The sequence below is a fragment of the Diospyros lotus genome, chromosome 12 (assembly GCF_014633365.1).
Source record: "Diospyros lotus cultivar Yz01 chromosome 12, ASM1463336v1, whole genome shotgun sequence".
NCBI lineage: Eukaryota > Viridiplantae > Streptophyta > Magnoliopsida > Ericales > Ebenaceae > Diospyros > Diospyros lotus.
In genome coordinates, this window is record NC_068349.1 from 32,643,754 (window position 1) to 32,666,982 (window position 23,229).

A 23,229-nucleotide genomic window follows, 5' to 3' on the forward strand; every position below is an offset into this window, starting at 1 on the left:
CCGATCCATTCCTTCGGAAATACCCATTCTGTTATATGTGATATTCATTATTATCATTGTCAACAACTATCGACCATCGCTGCCACCATCGTCACTATCACTCTGTTTACCATCTAGTTAATAAATAAAATTTGCTTAATTATATGAATTCTTTTGTTCCAAAAACCCAACTAGAATTTATTATAAAGTTATATGCTAAAATTGAGTGAAGTTTTTGAATTAGATAAGAATAAAAATAAAATTTTACTTTTTTTAGGCTGAAAATATTTTTATTATATGAAAGTTTCACACCATCTTTAAGATTTGACTAGATTGTACTGAATATTCTTATATTTTTAAAAATAATACGCACATTTGTCTGAGTTCTATAAAATGGATCTTATTGTTACGATTGGCTATTAGTATTTTATTTTTTGAAGTCTCAAAATGTCCATTTCCCTATTATTATTATAGACAAACAAAAAATATATGTGATCAAATATAGCACCATCGACAACCCATGTTTGAAGATGAACTTATGCCCATTGAACCTAGACATATAGATTTGATCGATTTGAAGACGAATATATCATCTTTGAATGTAAAACAAAGAAAAAGATAAATAATTATGAGAGAAAAACACCAGAAATAGAAAAGAATAACGCACAAAATAGTGAAGAAGAAATATATATATTTAAAAAAAAACTCAATTTGTACAAACAATAAATAATAAAATAGGTCAAAAATATTTAAAAAATATAAAAAGAACCAATATAATTTATACAAATATCAAAATGAATATATAAAATTAATTAAATGGGTATATGAAGTTTATCAGTACTTTAAAAAGGAAGGTACACACATATTATATTAGATTGGAATGTGTGAAGGCGCGTGAAGTGGGATTCAGAATATTACGGATATATAAATAAAAAAATAAATAAAATGATATCAAATGTTACATCCTGATGTGACAAGTAAGCAAACGTTTGAATCAATTTCGTATTTTCACGTCACTCAGCTCTCTTTCCCTCTGCGTCTGCGCCATTTTCGTCTCTTCTCCAACTCCAACCCAATATCGAAGCCCCATCCTCCCCCACTCTCTCGATCTCCATGACATTGACGTCTTGAGATTCTCTCTCTCTCCCTCTCTCTCTCATATGCGGGCGGTTCTGTTTCCACCTTCATGGCGTCGCTGACTCCCGGCGTTTTATCCAAGCTGCTTCAGAATGTCGGCAACAGGGAGGTCAAGGTCGCCGGAGAGCACCGCTCCCCCCTCTTGCAGGTCATAGGCATTGTGCCGGCCCTTGCCGCCGCCGACGACGCCGATCCTTGGCGGAACAAGGGTTTCTTCGTCCGAGTCTCCGACTCCGTGCACTCGGCTTACGTGTCGATATCCGACGAGGACGTGGATTTGATTTTGACGGATAAGATTCAGCTCGGCCAGTTCATTCACGTGGCGTGGCTCGACGCGGCTTCCCCCGTCCCCGTGCTCCGCGGGGTCCGGCCGGTGCCGAGGAGGCGCCCCTGCGTCGGCAACCCCAAGGATTTGATCTCCAGCGACTTGCTATCGGTTCCTGCCAAAGTGGAGGCTGCGGGGAAGAAGGGGCCGAAGGCGGCGAAGAGGGCGGAGACGAAGGCGGTGGTGAAGAGAGCCGTATGCGAAGAGCCGATGCCGAGGCGGCTTTTGATGGAAGGGTCGGAGTCGAGGAGGTTGAGCTTGGACTCGAGCCGGAGAGGTTGGGAACGGAGTGAGGTGGCTAAGAACAGTCCACGGCCTTCATCAGTTTCGAGATTGAAAGGGTCTTCCAGTTCATCCGATAATGCTGTTGTGAGTCTTCTTCTTCGTCATCCACATGCCAAAATCTTATCTTATTATATATATAAAAGTACATATATATATGTTGTAGGACCACTAATGCTTCTTGGCACTAATGCTTATAATTTCTTTAAAGAATACTTCTTACTAATGGATATGAAGTTTTTGGTGGCTTTATGTTTGTTAGAATATGTTCTAGGACCACCTATCTAGCATTGTGTTAGAACTATAAACTTCCCAAATTTCTACATTAGTATGGATATTGTTCACTTTGAATTCAGACCCTCATGAATTTGCTTTTGAATTTTTACTCAAAAGCTCTCATAGCAATGGAGATATTGTCCACACTTATATGCCATTGATCCTCCCCATGTCTAGCCAATGTGGGACTTTAGTTTGCACACCCAACAATCCTCCCCCTCAAACAAAGGACCACATCATTGTTGTATTTTTTTTTTTGGGGCCTCCCCTCCAATGATCATCCATCCATTTGCTCCATTGAGATCAATTACTTATCTTCATCGTGGGCTAGCAACACGTCCGTAAAGTTCCAAAGTACCTCCTAACTCAAGAGCCCACTCCAAATAGAGCCCAACCATGGATCCAATTGTGAACTTAATCGGGGCCCACCACCTTTGTATGGCATTCCAAGAATTTCCTCCATGCATTCTCCTGGCTAAGTTTGGGGCCTGGGCTCTGATACCACTTGTTGGGAAAAAAAATAAGATAAGAAACATAAAATTTAATCACTCAAACACGAAATTTTTACGTGGAAAACCCCGAAAGGGAAAAATCACGGCCGTTAGGGCGACAGAGAAAAATATCACTGTATAGTAAAGTTTACAATTACAAAGCTCAATATTCTGTTTCTAAATCTAAGTCCCAATTACACTCAATTCCTAACTCTTACAAGTAATTTGCACACTTCGAATAACAAGTCAAGTATCTTATTTATAGATTTGTTTTCTTATTCACCAAGGTTAAGGTTTCCTTTTTGTTGGGTGTGGAAACTTAAGTCCCACATCGGCTAGACATGGGGAGAATCAAGGGCATATAAGCATAGTTATCAAAGGCGCGCCTAGGCGCCAGTTTGGCGCCTCGCCTGGGCCAAGGTGAGGCAGTTTTGGCGAGGCCCTCGCCTTGCACGCCTAGGCGCTAGGGCGTGAGGCGCGACTAGGCGCGTCTCATGAAACTTAGGTCTTTTAATTAAAACTGGCAGCCCAATCGCTCATCACTCCTCTTGACTCCAGCATCCAGCCACGCCCGCATCCTCACCAACCTCTCCTCTCCAGCTCACCCGATCTTCTTCTTCCTCTCCCTCTCCTCTCCAGCCCCAACTGCTCTTGCCTCCTCTCTTCCTCTCCTCTCCAGCTCGCCCGATCTTCCTCTTCCTCTCATTTTCAGCCGCGCCTGCATCCTATCTTTCTCTCCAGCTCGGCCCGATCTTCTTCTTCCTCTCCTCTCTAGTCGCAACCCCCTTCTCTCTTCCTCTCCTCTCCAGTTTGGCCCGATCTTCCTCTTCCTTTCCTCTCTAGCCGCGCCTACCTCCTCTCTTCCTCTCCTCTCCAGCCACGCCTGCCTCCTATCTGGTTAATTTCCTCTCCAACCGCGCCCTCTTCCTCTATTCTCCTTTGCTCACGCTCTTCTCTTCTCTTCCTCGCCTCTCTTCTCATCTGCTCTTCAAGTTCAAGTTGTTAAGCAGTCCGCTGTCCACCGGAAGTAGCTGCCAATCTCGGTTCCATTCCAGCCTCCCTTTTTCTTGGTTCCAGCTTGCTCTTGTGAGTTCTTTACTTGTTTTTTATTTGATTATTTCTTGCATTCTTGCTTAATTTCTCTTGCTGGTTGCTGCTCTCTCTTTATAGTTTATACGGTTGTTGTTTTCGTGTTGATTGGAGAATTTTGTGAAAGTTGGAACTGTGTTACAATAGCCCAATAAATGTCGTCAACCACTTCCAAAACCGACCCGGCATGGAATTATTTTGAAAGGGATGATGAAGATACCTTGATGTTGATGATCTCCTTGATGATGATTGATTAAAACTTCTTTATATTGATTGTGGACTTGTAGTGTTTATGCGTTTGTTTAGAATTTTGCATTATGATTGGTACTTGTTTGAGTTTGAGACTTTAAGTTTGAACTTTGATGATATTTCTAGTTTAGAATTTGCATGATGAATGAATCAATTTTGATGTTGTTAGTTTAGAATTTGAAGATAATGAACCATGAATGATATCAATGTGTTATTATTGATAATTTGATGGTTGTTTATGATTTTACAATATTTTGAGTTTTTTTTCTAAAAGGTGTGCCTCGCTTTGCAAAGGCACACCTCGCCTCATGTTCCTCGCGCCTCAGACTCCAGGACCCTTTTCGCCTCGCTGCGCCTCTCGCCTTTCAGAACTATGCATATAAGTGTGGACAATATCTCCATTGGTATGAAGCCTTTTGGGTAAAACTCCAAAAGCAAATCCATGAGAGCTTAGGCCCAAAGTGGACAATACCATACCAATGTGGAGATTTGAGAGGTCCATAATCCTAATAGTGGTATTAGAGCTTTGGTTATCGGTCGCCTAATACACAAAAGATATATCAAGCATGTTGAAGTTGATTGTAAAAAGTTCGATGGGAAGATCAATTTTGGCTTGTGGCAAATACAAGTCAAGGGTATCTTGATCCAATGTGGGTTACACAAGGTGTTGAAGGGAAAACCAACTCCTGATAGCTCTGAAAAATTTGGTAAAGAAACAGCTGGTGCTAGTTCTAGAAAATCCGTGATGAGCGATGATGATTGGGAGGAACTTGATTTGAAGGCTGCAAGTACAATTCAATTATGCCTAGCCAAGAATGTTCTTGCTAATGTTCAAGGAATATCTGGTGCGAAAGAACTTTGGGAGAGGCTTAAAGAATTGTATCAAACAAAAAGTGTTTGCAATCGATTTTATTTGAAGGAGCAGTTTCATAAGTTGTAGATGAAATTGTAGATGACTGAAGGTATGAAAATTTTTGATCATCTGGTGGCGCTCAATGGAATTGTTGCTGAACTAGAATCAATTGGAGTTAAAATAGTAGACGAGGACAAAGCGTTGAAACTCATCTAGTCACTTCCATCTTCCTATGCACACATGAAGCCTATCTTGATGCATGGGGGTCTATAAGTTTTGAGGAGGTGGCAAATAAATTAATTTCTAAGGAAAGGAGGCTGAGAAGTGAAAATAAAACTTCTGAGGATTTAACACTTATCAGAAATTGGAAGGAGAGCTCCAAGAAGAAAGTGATTTGCTGGAAGTGCAAACAATCCGGTCATGTGAAAAGGGTTGTTGCGCTGATGGAGCAAGTCGGGCAAAGGGCTCCAAAGATTGTGACGTTGGAAGTTCGTCTCTCAATATTGTGGGAGATGAAGATTTCCTCTAAAGAGATGGCATATACATCCTCATGGCATGCTGGTAGACCACCAAAGTTGCCATGAAAGAGGATGTGATACTTCTAGCAGGTCCACAAGTTTGCACACAGGCATTGGCTTGACAGTGATGCAAGGTGTGTGGTGGAAAGGATGTCGATGGCTAAAGAGCTCCAAGGAAGTCAAGCATGGGGGTTGCACATAATTTTTCAACAAGGTATTTTTCAACATTGTGCCGTGAAAATATTAAAGCGGTATGTGCCTAAGTGGTTGCACCTTTATGGTGGGGTACAGTGATCTTAGTGATTGAGATCATGGTGGTTATCGTTAATAGACAGTCATGGTCGTCGTCAAAGGATGGGCGAATGTTTTTAGGAATTCTCGTTGAGGTGGTGGTTTGTTGGGATTTTCAGTGAGAAATCCTAATTAGTCTTAAAGATTATTTCCTATTCCTAATATTCTCGTTGAGGTGGTAGTTTTTTGGAAGAGAGAATACCTGTAGGATTTGACATTAATGGGTTCGGTATTGGGTTGTAAATGGATGGTGTGTTCTAGGAATCAGTTTTTGGGGGTAAGGTAGAGGGCTCAACAAACAAATCGTCAAATTCAACCAATAAAGATTGTAAAGAGTCATAAGAGTGTACCTCGCTTGAAGGGGTCATTGTAGCATCCAATCGGAACCAAGAATGATCAGTTGCTGCCTTTCCCTTGGTATCCCTGTGTTCCTCCTCCAACTTGACTGCATACAAGGAGTGCAATTGAGCTATGGGAGCCTCCCCATGCTTGTACAATTTTTTTAAGTTTATGCCCGATACCACTTTACATTCTTCCTCCTCCACGCACCCAGTTAACGTCAATCTCTTTCCTCCCCTTTCAAAAGTCACCTCCAACGTATAAAAATCAAATATCAATTTACTCACCATTCTCATCTAATCAATGCCTAATACGATATGGTAGCCTCCTAAGCGCAGAATCCTTAAATCAGTGGTGCTGATTAATTGTCACAAAACAACTTCATTGGACCATGACACGGGATTTATAGATCATCTAGCACAATTTTTAACCACAATAATTTATATAAACCAAGAGCCATTGCCCGAAACTCAGTTTCTGCACTAGATTAGGCCACTACATTCTATTTTTTACTTCTCCAGGACACCAAATTTCCTCCTAAGAATAAATAATAGCCTGTAGTAAATCTTTTATCCACAAGAGAACCTCCATAATTAGCATCTGTGTACCTTGTAACTTTAATTCTTTTCTTGATTTGAATAAAAGACCTTTCTTTGGTGTTGCCTTTAGATAATACAAAATTTTTCTCACTGCTTGCATATGTTCTTCGGTTGGACTGTGCATAAATTGGCTTACCAAGCTAACAACAAATGCAATGTTGAGGCCTTGTGTGAGATAAGTAGATTAACCGGCCCACTAATCTTTGATACCTCCCTTTGTTTATGATTGGGCCATCAGATTTTCCCAACTTGAGATTTGGTTTTAATGGAGTACCAACTCTCTTGCCACCTAACAACTGGTTTCTTCCAATAAATCCGTAGTATATTTTCTTTGGGAAAGAAAGACACCATCCTTATGGTTCTATGCCCAAGAAATACTTAAGCTTGCTAGAGTCCTTTATGTCATAGCTTCTGCATTTGAGAAATCTGATATCACTGGTTTGATTGGCATAGCTTCTCCCGTTGAGATGGGAGAAGCCGTTTCAAAAATTTCAGATATCATATGGGATTACAACAAAAAATAGTGAAGGAAAAACAGAGTATAACCTTGGCAATGAAGGCTCACAATGAATGATTCGAGAGAATAGGCTCTAATACCATATAGAAAATAGATCAAAAGATGTGGGAGGAACAAAGTGTTAGAATATATTTGTATTTCCTATAGCTTATTAGGTTTTATTCTATTTTGAGTTTATTTGGTACATTTAGTTGTTATACTTAGTGGTACAAGTCCTGTAATGCATCTTGATCCATGTATATATATTGGCATGATAGATGAATAAAACCCAACATTCTCTTGACACAAAGAATAGTACTTCTCTTGATAACTTGAACTGAATATTACATCCCCTATTAATAGGGAACAAGAATACAACATAGGAAAGATAAACAATAAGGAAGGATAGGCCGTACACTACAAAATTCAAAAATACAGAAAACAAGAATAGGAAATATCTAAATCTGTCCAATTTCTTTCTCAATACTGAAGATAGAATCTGTGCTAGATTAGGAAAATTAGACCAAGAAATCATAATCTGATTTTCTCCATAATCCGTGAATCAATCAACACAAATTCTTTCATTAGCAGCTTATTCTCTTTTCTCCAGCCTATTTATAGGCTGTTACAGTTATTAACACTGAAGTACGCACTACACAGCCTAAGGTACAACCAAGGAAAAATACAAGCAAAAGAACAATTACTATTGATGCCCTTGGGGTCATGATAGTAGTTGCTCAATTTATAAGTAATCCACAAACTCTGAAAATCATACTATCCTTCTTTGCGGATACATTTAGCTTGGATCCTCTAGTCTTCCCTCATCAAGCCAGTGATATATTAGACCTGCACATCTACTTAGTTGGGCATTTAAACATCTCTAGACATTTAAACTACCACCTGATCCATCACATGTAGAAACTGGTATATAGAATCTATTTGCCTCATACCTTGGCCCCAATGCCAATATCCCCAATGAGAATGGAGGTATCTATGTGCCTCCTTCAATTGTTCCCGTGGGCTTGCCATCCTAAAAGCACTCCCATATTAAATGCTCTATAATAAAATTACACATATCAAAATCAATTTCAAATTAAAACTCTAAGATCCCTTGGGTTGTATCTCTAACTATAAGAACCTTAATCTCCCACAAGTTTGCCATGTTTCTACAACGTAACATACTTTTTTTTTTCAACTTATGCAAATCCTTCTATTTATAGTTTTGCTTTGGTAGCAAGTGTAACACTTCACTTTTCCAAGCCTGTTATTAAACCAAAAACTTGTTTTTTTTTTTTTTTTTGAAAAAGGAAATACTTAATTTAACTTTCATTGTTAAATAATTTCCCTTCCCTTGGCTCATCTAGTTAATTCACTTAAGCCACCCCATCATTTTGCTAAGTAAGTTTACAAAAATAGTTACTAGAGAGCCTCACCCCTATTCCATTCTGAAAATACTACGATTTATTGTAAAATTTTGATTAAGGGTGAAAACCAGAGTTCTATTGCATCTGAACATGTTTAGATCAAACCTATATTATCATTTTATGCTCCTTTCAAGTTGTTTTTGGTCTAGAAACTTATGCTTAACAGACCCATCGAGTCTTTCTTTGATATGGTTACCTAAAAGTGTTAGAAACACATTCTAAATTATGGGAAATATATATATATATATTTTGCATAAATATAGATTAGAGTCCCCCTTTGGGCTAAAACAGAAGGCACGACAGTGAGATCTCATTTCCAAGTTATGATAACTCTTACCATACATTCTAACACCCCAATGGTCTACAAGCCCCCTTAATGATTCATGTTTTCAAATCGCCTACTTCAAACGTTCAAAGGCCTTCAAACCTAGTAGTGACTTCTATAAATTACTACTCCATAGGCCAATCAAAATGAACTACACATGAGTTCCTTTTACAAGAAAAATCATAAAAGGAGTCGTCGGAAAGCATACATTCCATGGCTTATAGTCCATTTTATAAAGATATATTATAATCCTAAAATATCATCAAAACTCATGAAGGATCATCTTCTTTAAACCCCAAGTTTTTCCTTTCCCTTCAAGTATTGGCTTCACCTAAGCACGTTTGAATGTCTAAGATATGTGCTTAACACTTGGTGTTTGGAAAACATTTTTATGCATGCTTATGTAATGAGCACGAACATTTCCCTTGACATCTTAGTGACCTATGAATGGTAACCTTTACCAAGTTGATCAATTTGCAAGATTAGTACCAGGATGCAACTCGATGGTGCACCCATGGCAAAGAATGTACTACTAATGCCACTATCTCAACCGTATGACCCTAGCAATATGCATGCAAAGAAAATGAATTTGTTTCTTCCATATGGAAGTTCTAAGGATCATAAGTCGAAGTATTGCATGCTTTGATGCACATATAAATCAACAACATAATTTGTCATGCAAGATGAGTTAGAGAATAAATGAAGCCTCACCTTGTCTTGTTAGAAGAAAATAGCTTGTTTCCCCTAGCTCCTCCTCCACCTCTATCCCTTCTCTTCAATCTTCCTCACACTTATTTCTCTCTTCGAAGGGTGGAAGACTACCCAATTGCTTCTTATTCATAGGCCTAAATGTTGCTCCAATTTCCCCTATTGGGAAACCAACCAAAAAAAAGAAAATTGAAATTTTGTTTGAAGGATTCTATTTTTGTGTAACCGGTTAACTTTAGTTCAAAATTGAGGACTTAAAGAACTCATGGGAGAAGGGTTTGTTTGCAAATCTCCTCTCCCTACTAAGGGAAACCCTCCCTTTTGGAAACATGACCCTTGCTTGGAGCAAGCAGGGGCCTGCCCCTTTTGCAGCTGGCCCCTGCATACAGCACAGCCAGCAGGGTCCTGGCACTTGGTCTTTGAGGTCTTATATTGTTTTTATTTATGTGCATATATATATATATATTTATGTACCTTCCCATTTAAGTCTCACCTTGGTTAAATTTCATTATCACCCAACATAATTTAAGTGGTACAAACTTGGATTAATCCTTCAAGTCCATTACTTAATTATTTATTTATTTATTTTTTCACCAATGCTAATTAAATTTTATCTTAAGTCCTATTTTAATTAATTCAGACAAATTAATTATCATGAGATAAAATTTACTCTGGTATTTGGAAAGAAAATTTCGGGTGTTAAGACTGGCATTTAAAATTTTCCAAATTAATCATCAAAAACCTCTCACACTTCTCAAAAGAATTTCATCCCTGAAATTTGTTTTTTGTTAATCATTGAGACATCCATTTGATGATTTTTCTTACAGAAACTAAATTCTTTAAAATTTTGGGGTGTTACATATGATGGGCTTAATTTGATTTGATGTCCATGGAGACTTTTTACAGTCATGCAAGACATTGTCATGCATCTAAATGTTAAATGGGATATAAGTTGTGCAATGGACACAACACTTGATAAAATTGTTAGGTAGTTGTTATGGCCAAATTTTTAGAATGTTGATTGATCTACTAAGAAAATGTCTGTTTTAACCTGGTATACATTACATTGTTAGTCAACAAGAACCAAGCCCTTGCTATGTGATATATACTGCAACCATGGAGTTTAAAGCCCAAGATCAACTGTTTGTACTTTTTTCCTTGCATTTGGCATGGAGCCCCTGGAGAAAGATTTAACTTTTAGTGAATGTTGTATTTTGTTTGCTTTAGTGACCTGATATCCTTAGAGGCTCCTATTTCAAAGGCATTGTTGGAATTGTATAGCCAATCCTTGGTGCTTGATGATATATGAATTTGAGCTCCTTGTTATGTTTGCATTTCTTTGCTATGCTTAAAATTGACAACTTAATTTTGGGTTCCATATTGATTGTATTTATTTCATCAGGGTGTAAGCTCTGGTAGGAAAGCTTATTCTGAAAAGGATTCTGCCGTAAAGCGTTCAAATTTAAGTATTTCACCACCGCTTAAGAATGAAAATGAGAATGTTTCACAGAAGATAGTAAGCAAGCCTCAAGGAAAATATTTGAAGTATCCCACTGAAGTTACTCTACCAAGCCCTTTCCAAAAGGTGCCCCTCAGTTTTAAAACTTGGTCTAATAAGATGTCTTTGGACTCAGTTCCTCATGTTGTTCGTGATCTTGGGAAGGTATGTGATTAGATAATTATCTAGAGATGTTTAGAACATAGTGTCCCGATATGATTGTTTTCTTAATAATGATTTGCTTAGGATGCTATCACTCATCGGGATCATGCATTTTTGGCTTCTGTATATGCACTGGAAGAAGCATCAGTTTCAAATTGTGTCATCCAATGCATGAGGTACATAACTAGTCCATGCAGGATTCTTTTCTTTATTTTTCTCCCATTGTTATAATTGCTTACTGAAAGTTTAACCATTTGATATGGTGTTGTGCAATGCAGCTATATCTGTCTTTTTATCTTTCTTATAGAACGTCTTTGATGTGGTTTAATTCCAATGGATTTGGTTTGTCCATTAAAACTAAAAAGTTGTCCTTTTCTCTTCCCCTCCTAATTGTAGGCATTTTCTTCATTTTTTTTCAAATCTAGCAATTACTATCTGCTTGGACATTTTACTTTTTTACGAGGTCAAGATAAATGTTTTATCACTAAGGTGAGTCGTGGTTTACTGTTTGATTGTGACAATGGCAGTTGCCAGTCACTTAGAACTGGAATACATGTACTTATTGGTACCTAAGAAGTGTGGTGTTTGATCTAATTCTCTAACTTTATTCCAGTTTATTACTCAATGCATTGGATAAATTAGATGCATAGAAGAATAGTCACTCAAAAGCAAATGCTAATCGATAATGCACGATTTTTTGTGCATGGCAAAAACCATGATACTCTTAGTGTAGTCTAGCTTAAGAAGAAGTCTGAGGAATGACAACACAAGGTAACAATGTACAACTTCAGTTGTTCATGTATGTTGCTTTCCAAGTCCAAAACTCTTGTATGAGTTCTACCTGAAATGATTGTTTGGTGCTTGATCAAGGATCCTTATGCATATTATCTCCAGGATTGACCATGAATGAGACCAAATCCACAAACCTTATTCTCCTCAATAGTGAAAACCATCAACTATATGGTAGGTTTCTTTAAAAAATAATCTGACTAATCTGAAAGCTTTATGCTTTCTTTAGTAATGAATTACGTAAATACTTTCATTTATTAAAGAAGAAATGGAATTAGGGAAAGGCATGTGGAAAGGACTGATATGCGGCGTCAAAGTTCCTGCAAACCTTGGCTTTCTTTGCACACTTTACCCTTTTGGTTGTATATATAGTTCATGACAAAGCAAACTTAGTTAGTGGGTGAAAGTTTATAGTGGCTACTAGCACTGGTCCTTGCAATTTTATCATCTTGATTTAACTATTCACATAGATTTCTTGTGGTGGTAGAGTTTATTTATCATCATCTACTGTATAGATAGCTTGCTTTTCTTGTTTAAAGTTGTCATTGAATGTAAGTTTTGCCGAAATCAGTGTGGCATTGGTTTCAGAAATTGATTATTTGCTTCAATGTTGGCAAGCATTTCTATGTTTAATGAATAATCCTCACATGTGTTTGTTCTGATGCAAAGGTTGCTGAGTTATTTCCTTCTGGAACCATTGTATATGCTGTCATTTGTATTTGACATGACTTGCTTTAGGGTGGATGTAGTTTGGTAGTTCTCTTTGGCTGCAACTTATTTGTTTTCTTGAATCTCTTGTGTTTAAGCTTGATATTGAAATGGTTTGTTTTTTTGGTTCCAGCATGTTTGCAGAACTGTGCCAGTCCTCCCAGAAAGATTCTGCAGGAAAAGTAGTAGAGCAATATTTGAACCTTCATCATGCTATGCAGAAAGCAACAACTGATGTTTATGCCTTGCTCAGCAGAAGACTTCAGGAACCAAAAACCAGCCCTCTCTTGAATCGTCAACTGCCAGAAATCTGTGCAGATCTACCCAACAAGAATGCCATATCATGGATTCGAGCCGCTGTGGAGACAGATCTGTCCAGATTCTATTTGTTCAGAAATGAAGAAGAAAGGGACGTTTTGAATGGTGAGAAATGCCATCTAGTTGTCTTGGAGAACACAGTAAAGAAAGCCGAGCATGAGAACCATTCACCTCAACACAAGCAAAGCCCCAGTAACCATAAAAGCTCCTTTCCAGAGTCAAGTGTCAAAGGGCCATCTCCAAGTCACAGGTCTTCCTTAACTACTAAGATAACCCAGAGGGAGGGATGGTCAAAGGGCAATGGGTTAAAAGAGGTAGCTACTTTGGCGGGAAAACTTGTATCAGTATGTGGTGCGTGGTTTTTGGACTACTTAGAGGATGCATTGAACAGAGAATTTGGATTGAAGACAGGAGACTCAGGATCTGAAACCTCAGATGTCCTTAGGCAGCTTAAAAGGGTTAATCAATGGTTGGATGACTCATTCATCAAAGGAACTGGAGCTGACGTGAGGATAGAGAGCTTAAAGCAGAAGCTCTATCAATTTCTACTGCAGCATATTGATTCTGCTATAGGTAAATGAGGTACAAATTGACTTCTAACTAGGATATCTGTGTTTTACTGAGCATGTCAGTTGAGATCTGATGCCATGTAGTTTAGAAGAGTTTAGCATACAGCTCCTAGTTGTTTTAGCCAAAAAGCATATGAAACCATCTAATGTAGTTTTAACTTAGCTGACTAGAAATGAACAAAAGTTGGTGAAAGAATTGTGAGTTGTAACTCTTATACTCTTCAAATGTATAGAGGAAACTAGAATTATTATATGGTTTCTTTCATGACCATTAACTGCATTTTCATTAGGTTTTCTATTCCTGCACTTCCAAAGGTTTGCCCTTAGAAGCTAAGTTTGGACCCACTCTCAATTGCTAAACAGGACCAACTGCATCAATATCCTCCTATTTGCACTATACATTGTGGGAAGTTAGTTGTAAGGAGAATTGTGCATCTTTTTACACTTAAGAATCTGGGAAAAGCACAAAATGAACTGGTCATGAAATTTTGCAAATTCTTTAGTTTGTCAAGTAATAGCCAGAAAATGGTTGGTAAGAACTTTCAACTGATCTTTCTCGGTTTGTCGGCAGCTGCTGGACCCGAACCCTTTGCCAAGGATTTCATTCCTCTGCAGGACTCCATGTGTTTGTGCATTTTCTCTGGCTTGAACATCTTTCCACATTGCCTGCATAATGTATATATCATATGGTGTCTCCTGGTCATTCTTTCCAAGTAGTTCTCTATGGTTGATTTAGCAGAAAGAAAATAATGTTTCCATGCTCTCTCTTTCAAGTTTGGTTTATGCTATTGCTAGCTAGGAGAAAGCATCATGTTTGTTGTTTGAAGGGCAGATTTTGAAGATAAGAAAACAAGCAACTTACGAGCATTTTGGACCATTGATTGGCCTGTAAGCAGCAGAAACTGGCATCTGGTTGTTTAGCTTCCTCCCCTCTTGCCCTTCACAGCTCTTTCTCCTGTTAATAATGTTCATCATTCCAATCAACACTTAATTTTTTTTTTATTAAACTGCAGTTGAAATTCTCAACCTTAAGATTCATTTATCGAAAACTCGAAACAGTTAAAAGGAGGTTTATTCATCAGAAAATAAAAAGGGCCAGGTTCTTTTGGGTGGAAATATCATTAATTAGTAATTATATATGTATATTTAAAAAAAAAAAAAAAAAAACACTAGAATGCTGTGTCTTGTTTATGGCTTTAAAAGAACTCCCCCAAAATTCTCGAACTAAAGGATTAACTGTGATAGGAAAAAAGAGGGGTTCAGATTAATGACTACATATATGGTACCTAGCATTGGAGTGTTGTCGTTGATCCCGCTGGGCCCAAGAACTCCCAGCATTCGGAATCTTTGCTGCTGCATTAAGAGTACTAACCCTATCTTCTGGCAGCTTGACCATGGCCATGCAGCCGGAAGAGGTAACTCCTTTGTCCCGCTTCTTGATCTTAACCATGGCCGAATCATTTGTGTTCACAGCTCCACAGGTGATGAGGCTTCGGAACATGTTAGATGAGTAGCTCCTGAGGCCCTTCCTAACTCTAGGGTTTTCATCGTCCTTCTTGTTCTTGTTCTTGTTGGAGGGTTTGGAATAAACGAAAGAAGGGTTCTCCATCTTGTCGCCTTGCTCTTCTTTGGGCGTCAATACTAATGGCGAACAAAACGAAGAATCTTGGTGTTCTTGGGCCGTTGGTTCTTCTTGTTTAATATTGTGGTTCGTATAATAAGGGGAATGATTATTGCGGTGGTCTTGCAACAACTTGAGTGAATCATCCGTCAACGTGGTGGTGGCGGTCGACTCTGATGAGCCGCTGCCGCTGCTGCTGCTGCTGGCCATGGAATTAGGAGGCCATGCTTCTTCTTCATCTGCTTCAATATCACTGGTTAATTACTGTTAGAATCTAAATTAAATTGTCGACAGACCTTACTTTTTTTGAATTAATTTTATTTTTAGTTAAATCCAACTTAATTAACATTGTTTATATAATATAATAGACGAGTTAGGTGTTCGAGCAAAAGATAAAGCATATATATTATAGGGGCCCCATCTGGTGACAAAAATAAATCACAATAAATTTTCATGCAAGTCACCCAAATCTACAGAGCTAGTTACTATCTTTTGATGTGGCATTTTATTGGTAAACTTTAGATGCATGCAATAACCTACAAACCATGCACATAACGTAAAACTCTTGACTAAATATTATGAATTCATAACCTTAAAAGGCATTTAATTCTTGATAGTCAGTGTGAAGAGTATTTATTTCTTTAGTTAGTGTTTGTTAATCAAGATATAAGTTGAAAAAAAATAGGATGCGAAAAGTAATTCAGACAAAAGTATTTTTTTATTATATTTGTTAAATTTATTTGACAACTCACTGAAAAGAAGTCACGAGACTTCTTATTTGAGGTTATTCAGATAAATTTATTTTTCTCACTGCAAATAAATTTATCTGACACCTTACAAATAAGAGAAAATGACTTATATGTTTTCTAATGCATTTTAAAAAATTTAACAGACAGTTTGATAGAATTTTGAAAAACTTTTCAGTCTTACCATTCATATCTTAGTTTAAAAAGCATTCCAACTTTATTTTGATACAATCTTATCTGACTCATTTTAACAAATTACCACGCATTGAATTAAAGGAAGCAAAAACACACATATGGTAGCAAAAATGTATCTTAGTATTTTTTTGCTTTAGCACTCACTTTGTTTTGATTTGAAAATATGTTTTTTGAAATGAGATAGATAGAGAGATTGGCAGTGTGAGGCTTTGTTGGCTTGGTAGTAAATAGGAAACTAAGAGATTCTTAGAGATTTTTCAGATCTAATTAGATGTAATGTGTACTTTAATACTTCATTTTTGAATTATATGATTTTATTTTTGAGATGTAAATTATACTTATAATTAAATGGAGAGAGAGAGAGAGAGAGAGAGAGAGAGAGAGAGAGAGAGAGATTACCAAAATTGAAGGGGGGAGAGGGAATTTGAGAACCTTTGAGAATGTATTGGTTGTCACAAATTGGGGTGATGAGATCTTGGTCCACCAAGTCTTGCCATACATATCCCTTCTTGTATCTCCTGATCTCATATCATATATATCACTAGCTATCAGAAGGAATTAATTTGAAAATTAAGAGACTAAAAACAAGTAAATATTATACCTCTTGTAAGACCAAGAGAAGAGCTGAGGCATGTCCTTCCCTCGCACTGCCGACACCCATCTCTTGACATCTTCAACCAAAAAAGCATTCACTTACAACCCTAAGCTTCTCTGCAGGTTATATATATATATATATATATATATAAATTAAGAATAATATTAATATTTGGATATTAATTACCACGGAGGCGAATGCCGCCATTTGAGGACGGATAATGGTGCAGTCGGATAAGATGGGGATGCTCCATTCGCCCCCTCCAGCTCAGGAAGTATATTATGTGAACCCTCCTCACTTCTCCGCCGCCGCAGGCTGAGGCTGAGGCTGAGGCTGCATCTGGGTGTATGCTATGATTGCTGAGCCAGCAGATTTATGGTGATTAAGGAATCCAGCTATTTCGTGAACACACACATATATATATATATATATATACAGCAATAGCAGGTACAATCGTTTTTCTTCTACGTACGCGGCCTAAAGATGTAGCAGTCATATGAGGCATGTTTTTGTAGCCATGACCTCTCGACGAGACGTCGACTGCCATCATTTTCATTCTATTTTTCGGATTATATGGGACTAAGAAGAACCATATGCTCCTTGGAGGACTGTGACTAAGCCTTATTTTGATTCTATTTTGCACTCACCCTCTTTTGTCTTTGCTGCTTATTTTATTTGATCTTCAGGTTTGCAGCCCTAATGGCTGGGTAGGTCCTGAAACTAGCTAGTTCTTTTTCTTGGTTATATGTTACAATGAATGAAGAGGCCAATGAATGAATTGAAAGCATATATAATTAATTAAACCCTTGTGAAGATGATAAAAGACGAATTTAGGGCAGGTGTTCACTGACCTTTTGTTCATCTTCTTCTTCTTCTTCTTCATGGAGCAGCCACCTCTCTCTTGTGTTCAGACCTCTGTTGCTTCTGCATCTGCACACATAATTAATATACGAAGAATCAACTAAGCGCGCATCAGCTAACTAAATACACAAAAGCTTAGACTAACTCTAGCTAGTCACAGAGGGAGATGATCACTCAAAGCTAGAAAAAACAAAATCAAAAGATGAAGCTCTAGAGAGCTATATATATATATATATATTCTGGGAAAATTAGGGCCAATCATTTGAGAAAGGAAATACAATCTTTACAATTAAGCAATATGAAAAATCAATGAGGAGAGTTTGAGATATATCTTATATACGTTTCTCTGAGCTTATTGAATTAATATTGTTCTTCCACTCCCACGGATTTCCTCTGTGATTCGCTGATCCGAGAGAGAGAGAGAGAGAGATGTTCAGTACTTGGTGATTTTAATCCCCCAACCCCCTCCCTCTCTCCATATATATGTATATAAATATATACAACACATAATAATATATTGATTAAGGCCTAAAAATCAACAGAAAACGATATTCAAACAGAAATATTGTGGTGTAAATTAATAAAACCTAAGATTAGTTAGTTAAGAGTAATTAATTAATGTGACCTGAAAATGGCGTTTCTACATGTATATATATATATATATATGATGATGATGATGATGATGATGATTAAGCTGGCGCTTGTGCATGAGTTGTTGATATTAACGCGAGAAGGAGTCCGTACGTCGTCTGCTTGGCCGTTACTACTGCTTTGAAAACGCCGATGTATTCACTGTCGGAGACCACCACCTCCACCACAACCTATGCAATCAATTAATGCATCATCATCGCCTGCATGGGCAGCCCAATTGGTCAAGAGCATAAAGTGTTTTTCGTGGTGAATCTTGAACAAAGACCGATGATCGAGTCTCGCAAGCGACAATACGGGGTACCTCTCTGTAAAGTGAGAGGGGCTCCTTGTGCGCGGTGAACTCGGGTCTAGCGACTGCGTTCGACTGGATCACCATAATTAATCTCCCCCACATTCTGTCGGACCGGGTGTGAGGGACGCCCGAGGTGAGCGATTTCACCTCTTGGATCAATTAATGCATCATCATCTTCCATTCTTCATATCACCTTCGCCGTCACCTTTGCTCCCTCCCTCTCTCTCTGTATGTGTCTATATATACAAATATATATATATATATATATTAAAACTATAGTTAAATTATGATTAAAAATGCATATATATAATAAGCGTAGCTTAAAATGCACGGAATATGCACAATTTAGTCATTATTTTTATATTGCCTAACGCTAATATATATATTTATATATGCTTGTCTGTCTCTGTGTGTAGACACTTTTATATTATATGGTAGTTGAGCTGATTGATAAATAATGATGGTTAAGATGACAAGTCTTTGTCTGTAAGTAGAATTAGATGGCCGGCAACCCTAATCTAATTGTTAAAAACTTTGAATGTTTTCTATGTTTTTGTTTCTATTTTGTCAACGTTAAGAGTTGGTCCATCGTAATTTGTAAGCTCACAATAAAAGAATGAGCACAAATACAAAGAGGAGAAACAAATAGTAAATCGCATACAAGGAAGTTTTTACGTGATTCATGATTGTTTTTTGATTATTCTAACAGAGAAACAATATATCATTTTTGTCCCTTCTCTATACATAGTCTTTAACCCCTATTTATAGTATGAGGTGTTTACATATTTACATAAAATTCAAAAGTGGGAGGATAATATTATGGAGACAAGATGTTCTTATCAATTCTATAAAATTGAGAATGGATTTCATATTATCACACTACAACAAAAACAGGCATTAACGACAAAAAATTAACGACGACATTAGTTTTGGTCGTTAATGTAGTACTATTAACGACTAAATATAAATCCCGTCGTTATAAGATAACTTTTAACGACAAGCAAAATAAGTCGTCGTTAATATACCATTTTCCCGTCGTTAATGAGTAATTTTTTTAATTTAAACCATAAAATAATAAAAAAATTATTAAAATTTAACTAACACTTATATCAACAATTCTTAATATAATTATATTTTTCTATAAATGCACAAATATAATTATTAAACTATGATAATTGAGCATTAGTTATTTATTGATAATATAATATATAATATATTTAAAAAATATGAACATATTAAAAAGAATATAATTTATCAAATTAATTTATTATAATTATATTTATTTATAATATAATTATATTTTTAAATAAATATTAATTTGATGTAATAATTTAAATTATTTTATCAATTATTATAATCTTAAATTATTTTATTTTTATCAATTAAATAATTATTAATATTAATTTCATAAATTATTTTATTTTTTTATTAATTAACAAATAAATGTTTTAAAAAAATAAAAAATAAATAAAACTAAAGGCGTTGTCTCGCCTCTTTCCCCTCAATTCCCAAATCCCTAATTCCCAAATCCCCTGCTTCCCAAACCTCCTTGCTGCATCCCGACCATCTCTCATCCAACGCCTCAACGCCACCGCCATCTCCGGCTCCATCACCGCTTCCTTGTCGCCGTCTCTCATCTGGCCTCCAGCTCTATCACTGCCTCAACTCGGTATGTTCTTCGTTTCTGTTCTGCATATATATACGTATATATACAACAAACTTTGGTCGCGGCCATCCACCTCCTAGAACATCGCCTCATCTCTCCGCGTCGTCCCCATTATAGCTGAAGGGCGTTTGTGGGTTGTGGCATTTAATTGAAGTTCAGTATATTTTCCAACAAATAAATGAATAAACAAAGTAGAAAATACAGTAAAGGGAAGTACGGGATCACTGGGATGTGTGTGTGTGTTCTGTGTATAAATATGTATGTGTGTGTGTGAGTGTGTATGTATATAAATATGGCGGCCAACTGCAATGGGATTGGGGGGGGCGGTGATGGCCTTCTACAATGTTCATGTTTTTTGTCTTCATTCAAACTCTATTTGATGCCCTTTTCCAATCTTGAACTAATGGAGAATAGAACATAACTGGGACATATATATATATATATATAAATAGTTATCCTTTTATAGTTATCCTAATTAAATCTATACACCAAAGTTGCTTTCTTCTCCTCATTGATCATATTAAACTAGAGATTTAATTAATTGCATCCTAAGGTAACCGTCAAAAGTGATATCAACGTTTAAACTTAGGGGACTAATTAATATATATTTAAAACCTTGGAATGCAAATATATTAAGTTATGTTGTAGTTTCATAGTGTTTAATTGAATCTCACTTTTTCAACGACCCACATCTTCATTACTAAACATTACCTTAAAATGTACTTAATTTTTGAATCTCACGTGGAGATAAGTCTGATTTAATAGTTAATTATATATGTATGGCAATTAGTTTATGGAGCTGCCAGGCTTTTGATATTTCTCTCATCCATATCCATAAGGTAGCTACAACCAATTAAAAGGGCATTACAAAGAACTGATATTGAAATACAAGAAGGGAAAGCCTGATTAAGGTAAGAAGTTGTCGATGGTTAAATGCTGCACATCATATGTTGGTGTATGTTATTTATCTTACATGTGTTGCTTGCTTATGCAAATGTTATGACCAAAGTATGTTTCCACCTACAGTCACATGAGACCACATTTTGTAGGAGGTTGTGGCAGGGCTTTGACTGAGGTAGTCATTTTGGGCGATGGTCTAGCCTACATATTTGTAAAATGGCTTGTTAATCTATCTTGCATTCATTGACATATGAGCATGTTGCTTGCTTGTGTAGCACATGCTTATATTTCTTACTGGGCATCACAGATCATATGGTATTTTTACCACACCACTGTCCAGGAGTGGAACAGAGACAGCACTGACTGAACTAGAGACTTGGTCTTTTTGTTGAACATGTGGCCTGCTATTCTTGTCTTCGTGAATAAGAACATGTATATAGAGGTTTTGCAGAGAACACTGTTGTAAGTTTGAATGAGAAGGATTTTTTTATTATGATTATTATTATTTTTGGGGGAAATCGTACAAGCTTAACATTACATCCCCTGTTGTAGTTATTGTGGGATATCTCATTTGATAAGAGAGCTGGACAACAAGAAGGTATGTGGAAATTTTCTCCTACAAGCTGCTTGTTTCTAGATAAATGGGATACAGGGATACCTCAGTATTGTTAGTCCATCTCCAGATATAGGATATCCTTACTGTTTGTCCAGGTCATCCTCTAAAGGGTTGGACTTATCAAGGGTAATTTAGGTGTAGAGTTGATATACTTTGTATGTGTTTGTTTGCCAAGTTGTGTGCTCAATTGACATCTGGCTAAAGTTTAAGCCTCAACAACTTATTCACCATCCTAGTTGTTTATTTCTTATTATTTGTTTGGTCATGGGAATTTTCTCATATTTGATTGGGGCAACTGTGGAATGCAAGCCTTTCCCCATATAGTTGAAGGTTGAAGCTCAGAATAAGTGGATTTAATTAAGTCTGCTTTGAAGTTAATATTGTTCACAGGGGAGAAGGAATACCTTATTAATGTGGGTTTGGTTAGTAAAGTAGTTATGGTTCATAACTGCTAACTGACTTACGCACTTACGTGACAGATCATCTTTGTGGGTAATTTCTTCCCTTCCTCCATTTTACCATTTGCATACTTGTACATATTTTCATCCCTGCAACATGTCCATTATCTGCTACCACGAATGACTGCTGCTGACATATTGGCATGCATTCTTATTCCTATATGTGACACCTACTTTTGCAGAATGCTGTTTTGTAAAATATACAACACTAAAGGAAGCTGATCGAGCTATTAGAGCATTACACAATCAATATACTTTTCCTGGAGTGAGTTCCCTCATTGGAGGGATGAGAACTTTGCTTTTGTTTTATCTCATTTATGTGGTCTTCCATTTTTTTTCTCTCCAGGGAGTGATGCCGATTAAAGTTAAATATGCTGATGGGGAATGTGAATGCCTTGGTAAATCTCCAATCAAAAGATATTTTTCTTTTTCACTTTTTTCCTTTGCTAGTACTTGTACCAATTAATGTAATAATATACAAGCTGGCATGACTGCAATAAAATTCCTCAGCAAATGCAGTGCCATACATGAAGTGAGTTTCTTTGTAGCTTTGATAGGATGAATTGATTCTATATAGCACTAACATGATGTTGGCAACTCAGTAGCCCTCTCATGTGAGCCATAGACATTCTTACTCCTAATTGAGAAACAACATCAATATGTGATAAGGGTTAAATAGTTTTACTTTTTGTAAAATTTTACCAATTTCACAAAATCTCCCTAATTTGTAAGAATTTTCAAAAAAGCTAAATATGTAAATAACAGTCCAAATTGATCAAAACCAGTGACACAAAAGGAAGCATGGATTACTGGAAGGAGATTTTATGTTTGTAAGTTGTTGCTGCAGGAAGAGAAAGTGGTTTTTTGATTTGTGAGATTAGCTATGAATGCAAAAAAATGATATACTTGCTATCTTCCAAATATTTTATGTTGGGTCATAGGACTAATGATTTTACGGAAGATATGATCATGGATAAAGATAATTCACAAATTAGAATTCATATAGGTGGCCCCATTCCATAGAACTAAGGCTTGGTATTTTTGTTAATCTACATCTCAATCTACTCTATATTTAAGGGTTTTTATGTTTTGGTACATTTAGTGATTGTATGTTATGTAGTATGTGATGGAGATGTTTTAGGCTTTGTTAATTCTATTTCTAACATTTTATAGAGAAAACAGGAACACTTCTTTGACTCTAAT

General features: G+C 36.8%; 2 protein-coding genes across 2 annotated transcripts; one reads left to right on the top strand and one right to left on the bottom strand.

Moving 5' to 3' along the window:
- The first annotated feature begins 995 nt into the window (after positions 1-995).
- LOC127787725 (uncharacterized) lies at positions 996-13,646 on the top strand. The gene is made up of 4 exons (XM_052315797.1): positions 996-1,810; positions 10,784-11,044; positions 11,126-11,217; positions 12,672-13,646. The coding sequence occupies exons 1-4, from the start codon at positions 1,166-1,168 to the stop codon at positions 13,435-13,437; spliced, it is 1,764 nt and encodes a 587-aa protein (XP_052171757.1). The 5' UTR covers positions 996-1,165; the 3' UTR covers positions 13,438-13,646.
- A 55-nt stretch (positions 13,647-13,701) lies between these two features.
- LOC127787726 (protein SOSEKI 1-like) lies at positions 13,702-17,867 on the bottom strand. The gene is made up of 7 exons (XM_052315798.1): positions 17,434-17,867; positions 16,769-16,941; positions 16,589-16,658; positions 16,387-16,505; positions 14,712-15,285; positions 14,288-14,380; positions 13,702-14,091 (listed from the first exon to the last, which is right to left on the bottom strand). The coding sequence occupies exons 1-7, from the start codon at positions 17,463-17,465 to the stop codon at positions 13,968-13,970; spliced, it is 1,185 nt and encodes a 394-aa protein (XP_052171758.1). The 5' UTR covers positions 17,466-17,867; the 3' UTR covers positions 13,702-13,967.
- Between the last annotated feature and the right edge of the window lie 5,362 nt (positions 17,868-23,229).

Bases quoted from the DNA above. Each gene is read 5' to 3' on its own strand.
- LOC127787726 (XM_052315798.1), bottom strand. From the start codon at position 17,465: ATGAAGAAGAAGAAGAAGAAGATGAACAAAAG. The intron at 16,506-16,588 runs GTATAATATTTA...ATATGAGATCAG, and splicing joins TTCTCTTGGTCTTACAAGAG to GAGATACAAGAAGGGATATG. The intron at 15,286-16,386 runs GTAATCTCTCTC...ATATTGAAGCAG, and splicing joins CTCTCCCCCCTTCAATTTTG to ATGAAGAAGAAGCATGGCCT.
- LOC127787725 (XM_052315797.1), top strand. From the start codon at position 1,166: ATGGCGTCGCTGACTCCCGGCGTTTTATCCAAGCTGCTTCAGAATGTC. The intron at 11,045-11,125 runs GTATGTGATTAG...TGATTTGCTTAG, and splicing joins TTGTTCGTGATCTTGGGAAG to GATGCTATCACTCATCGGGA. The intron at 11,218-12,671 runs GTACATAACTAG...TTTTGGTTCCAG, and splicing joins TGTGTCATCCAATGCATGAG to CATGTTTGCAGAACTGTGCC.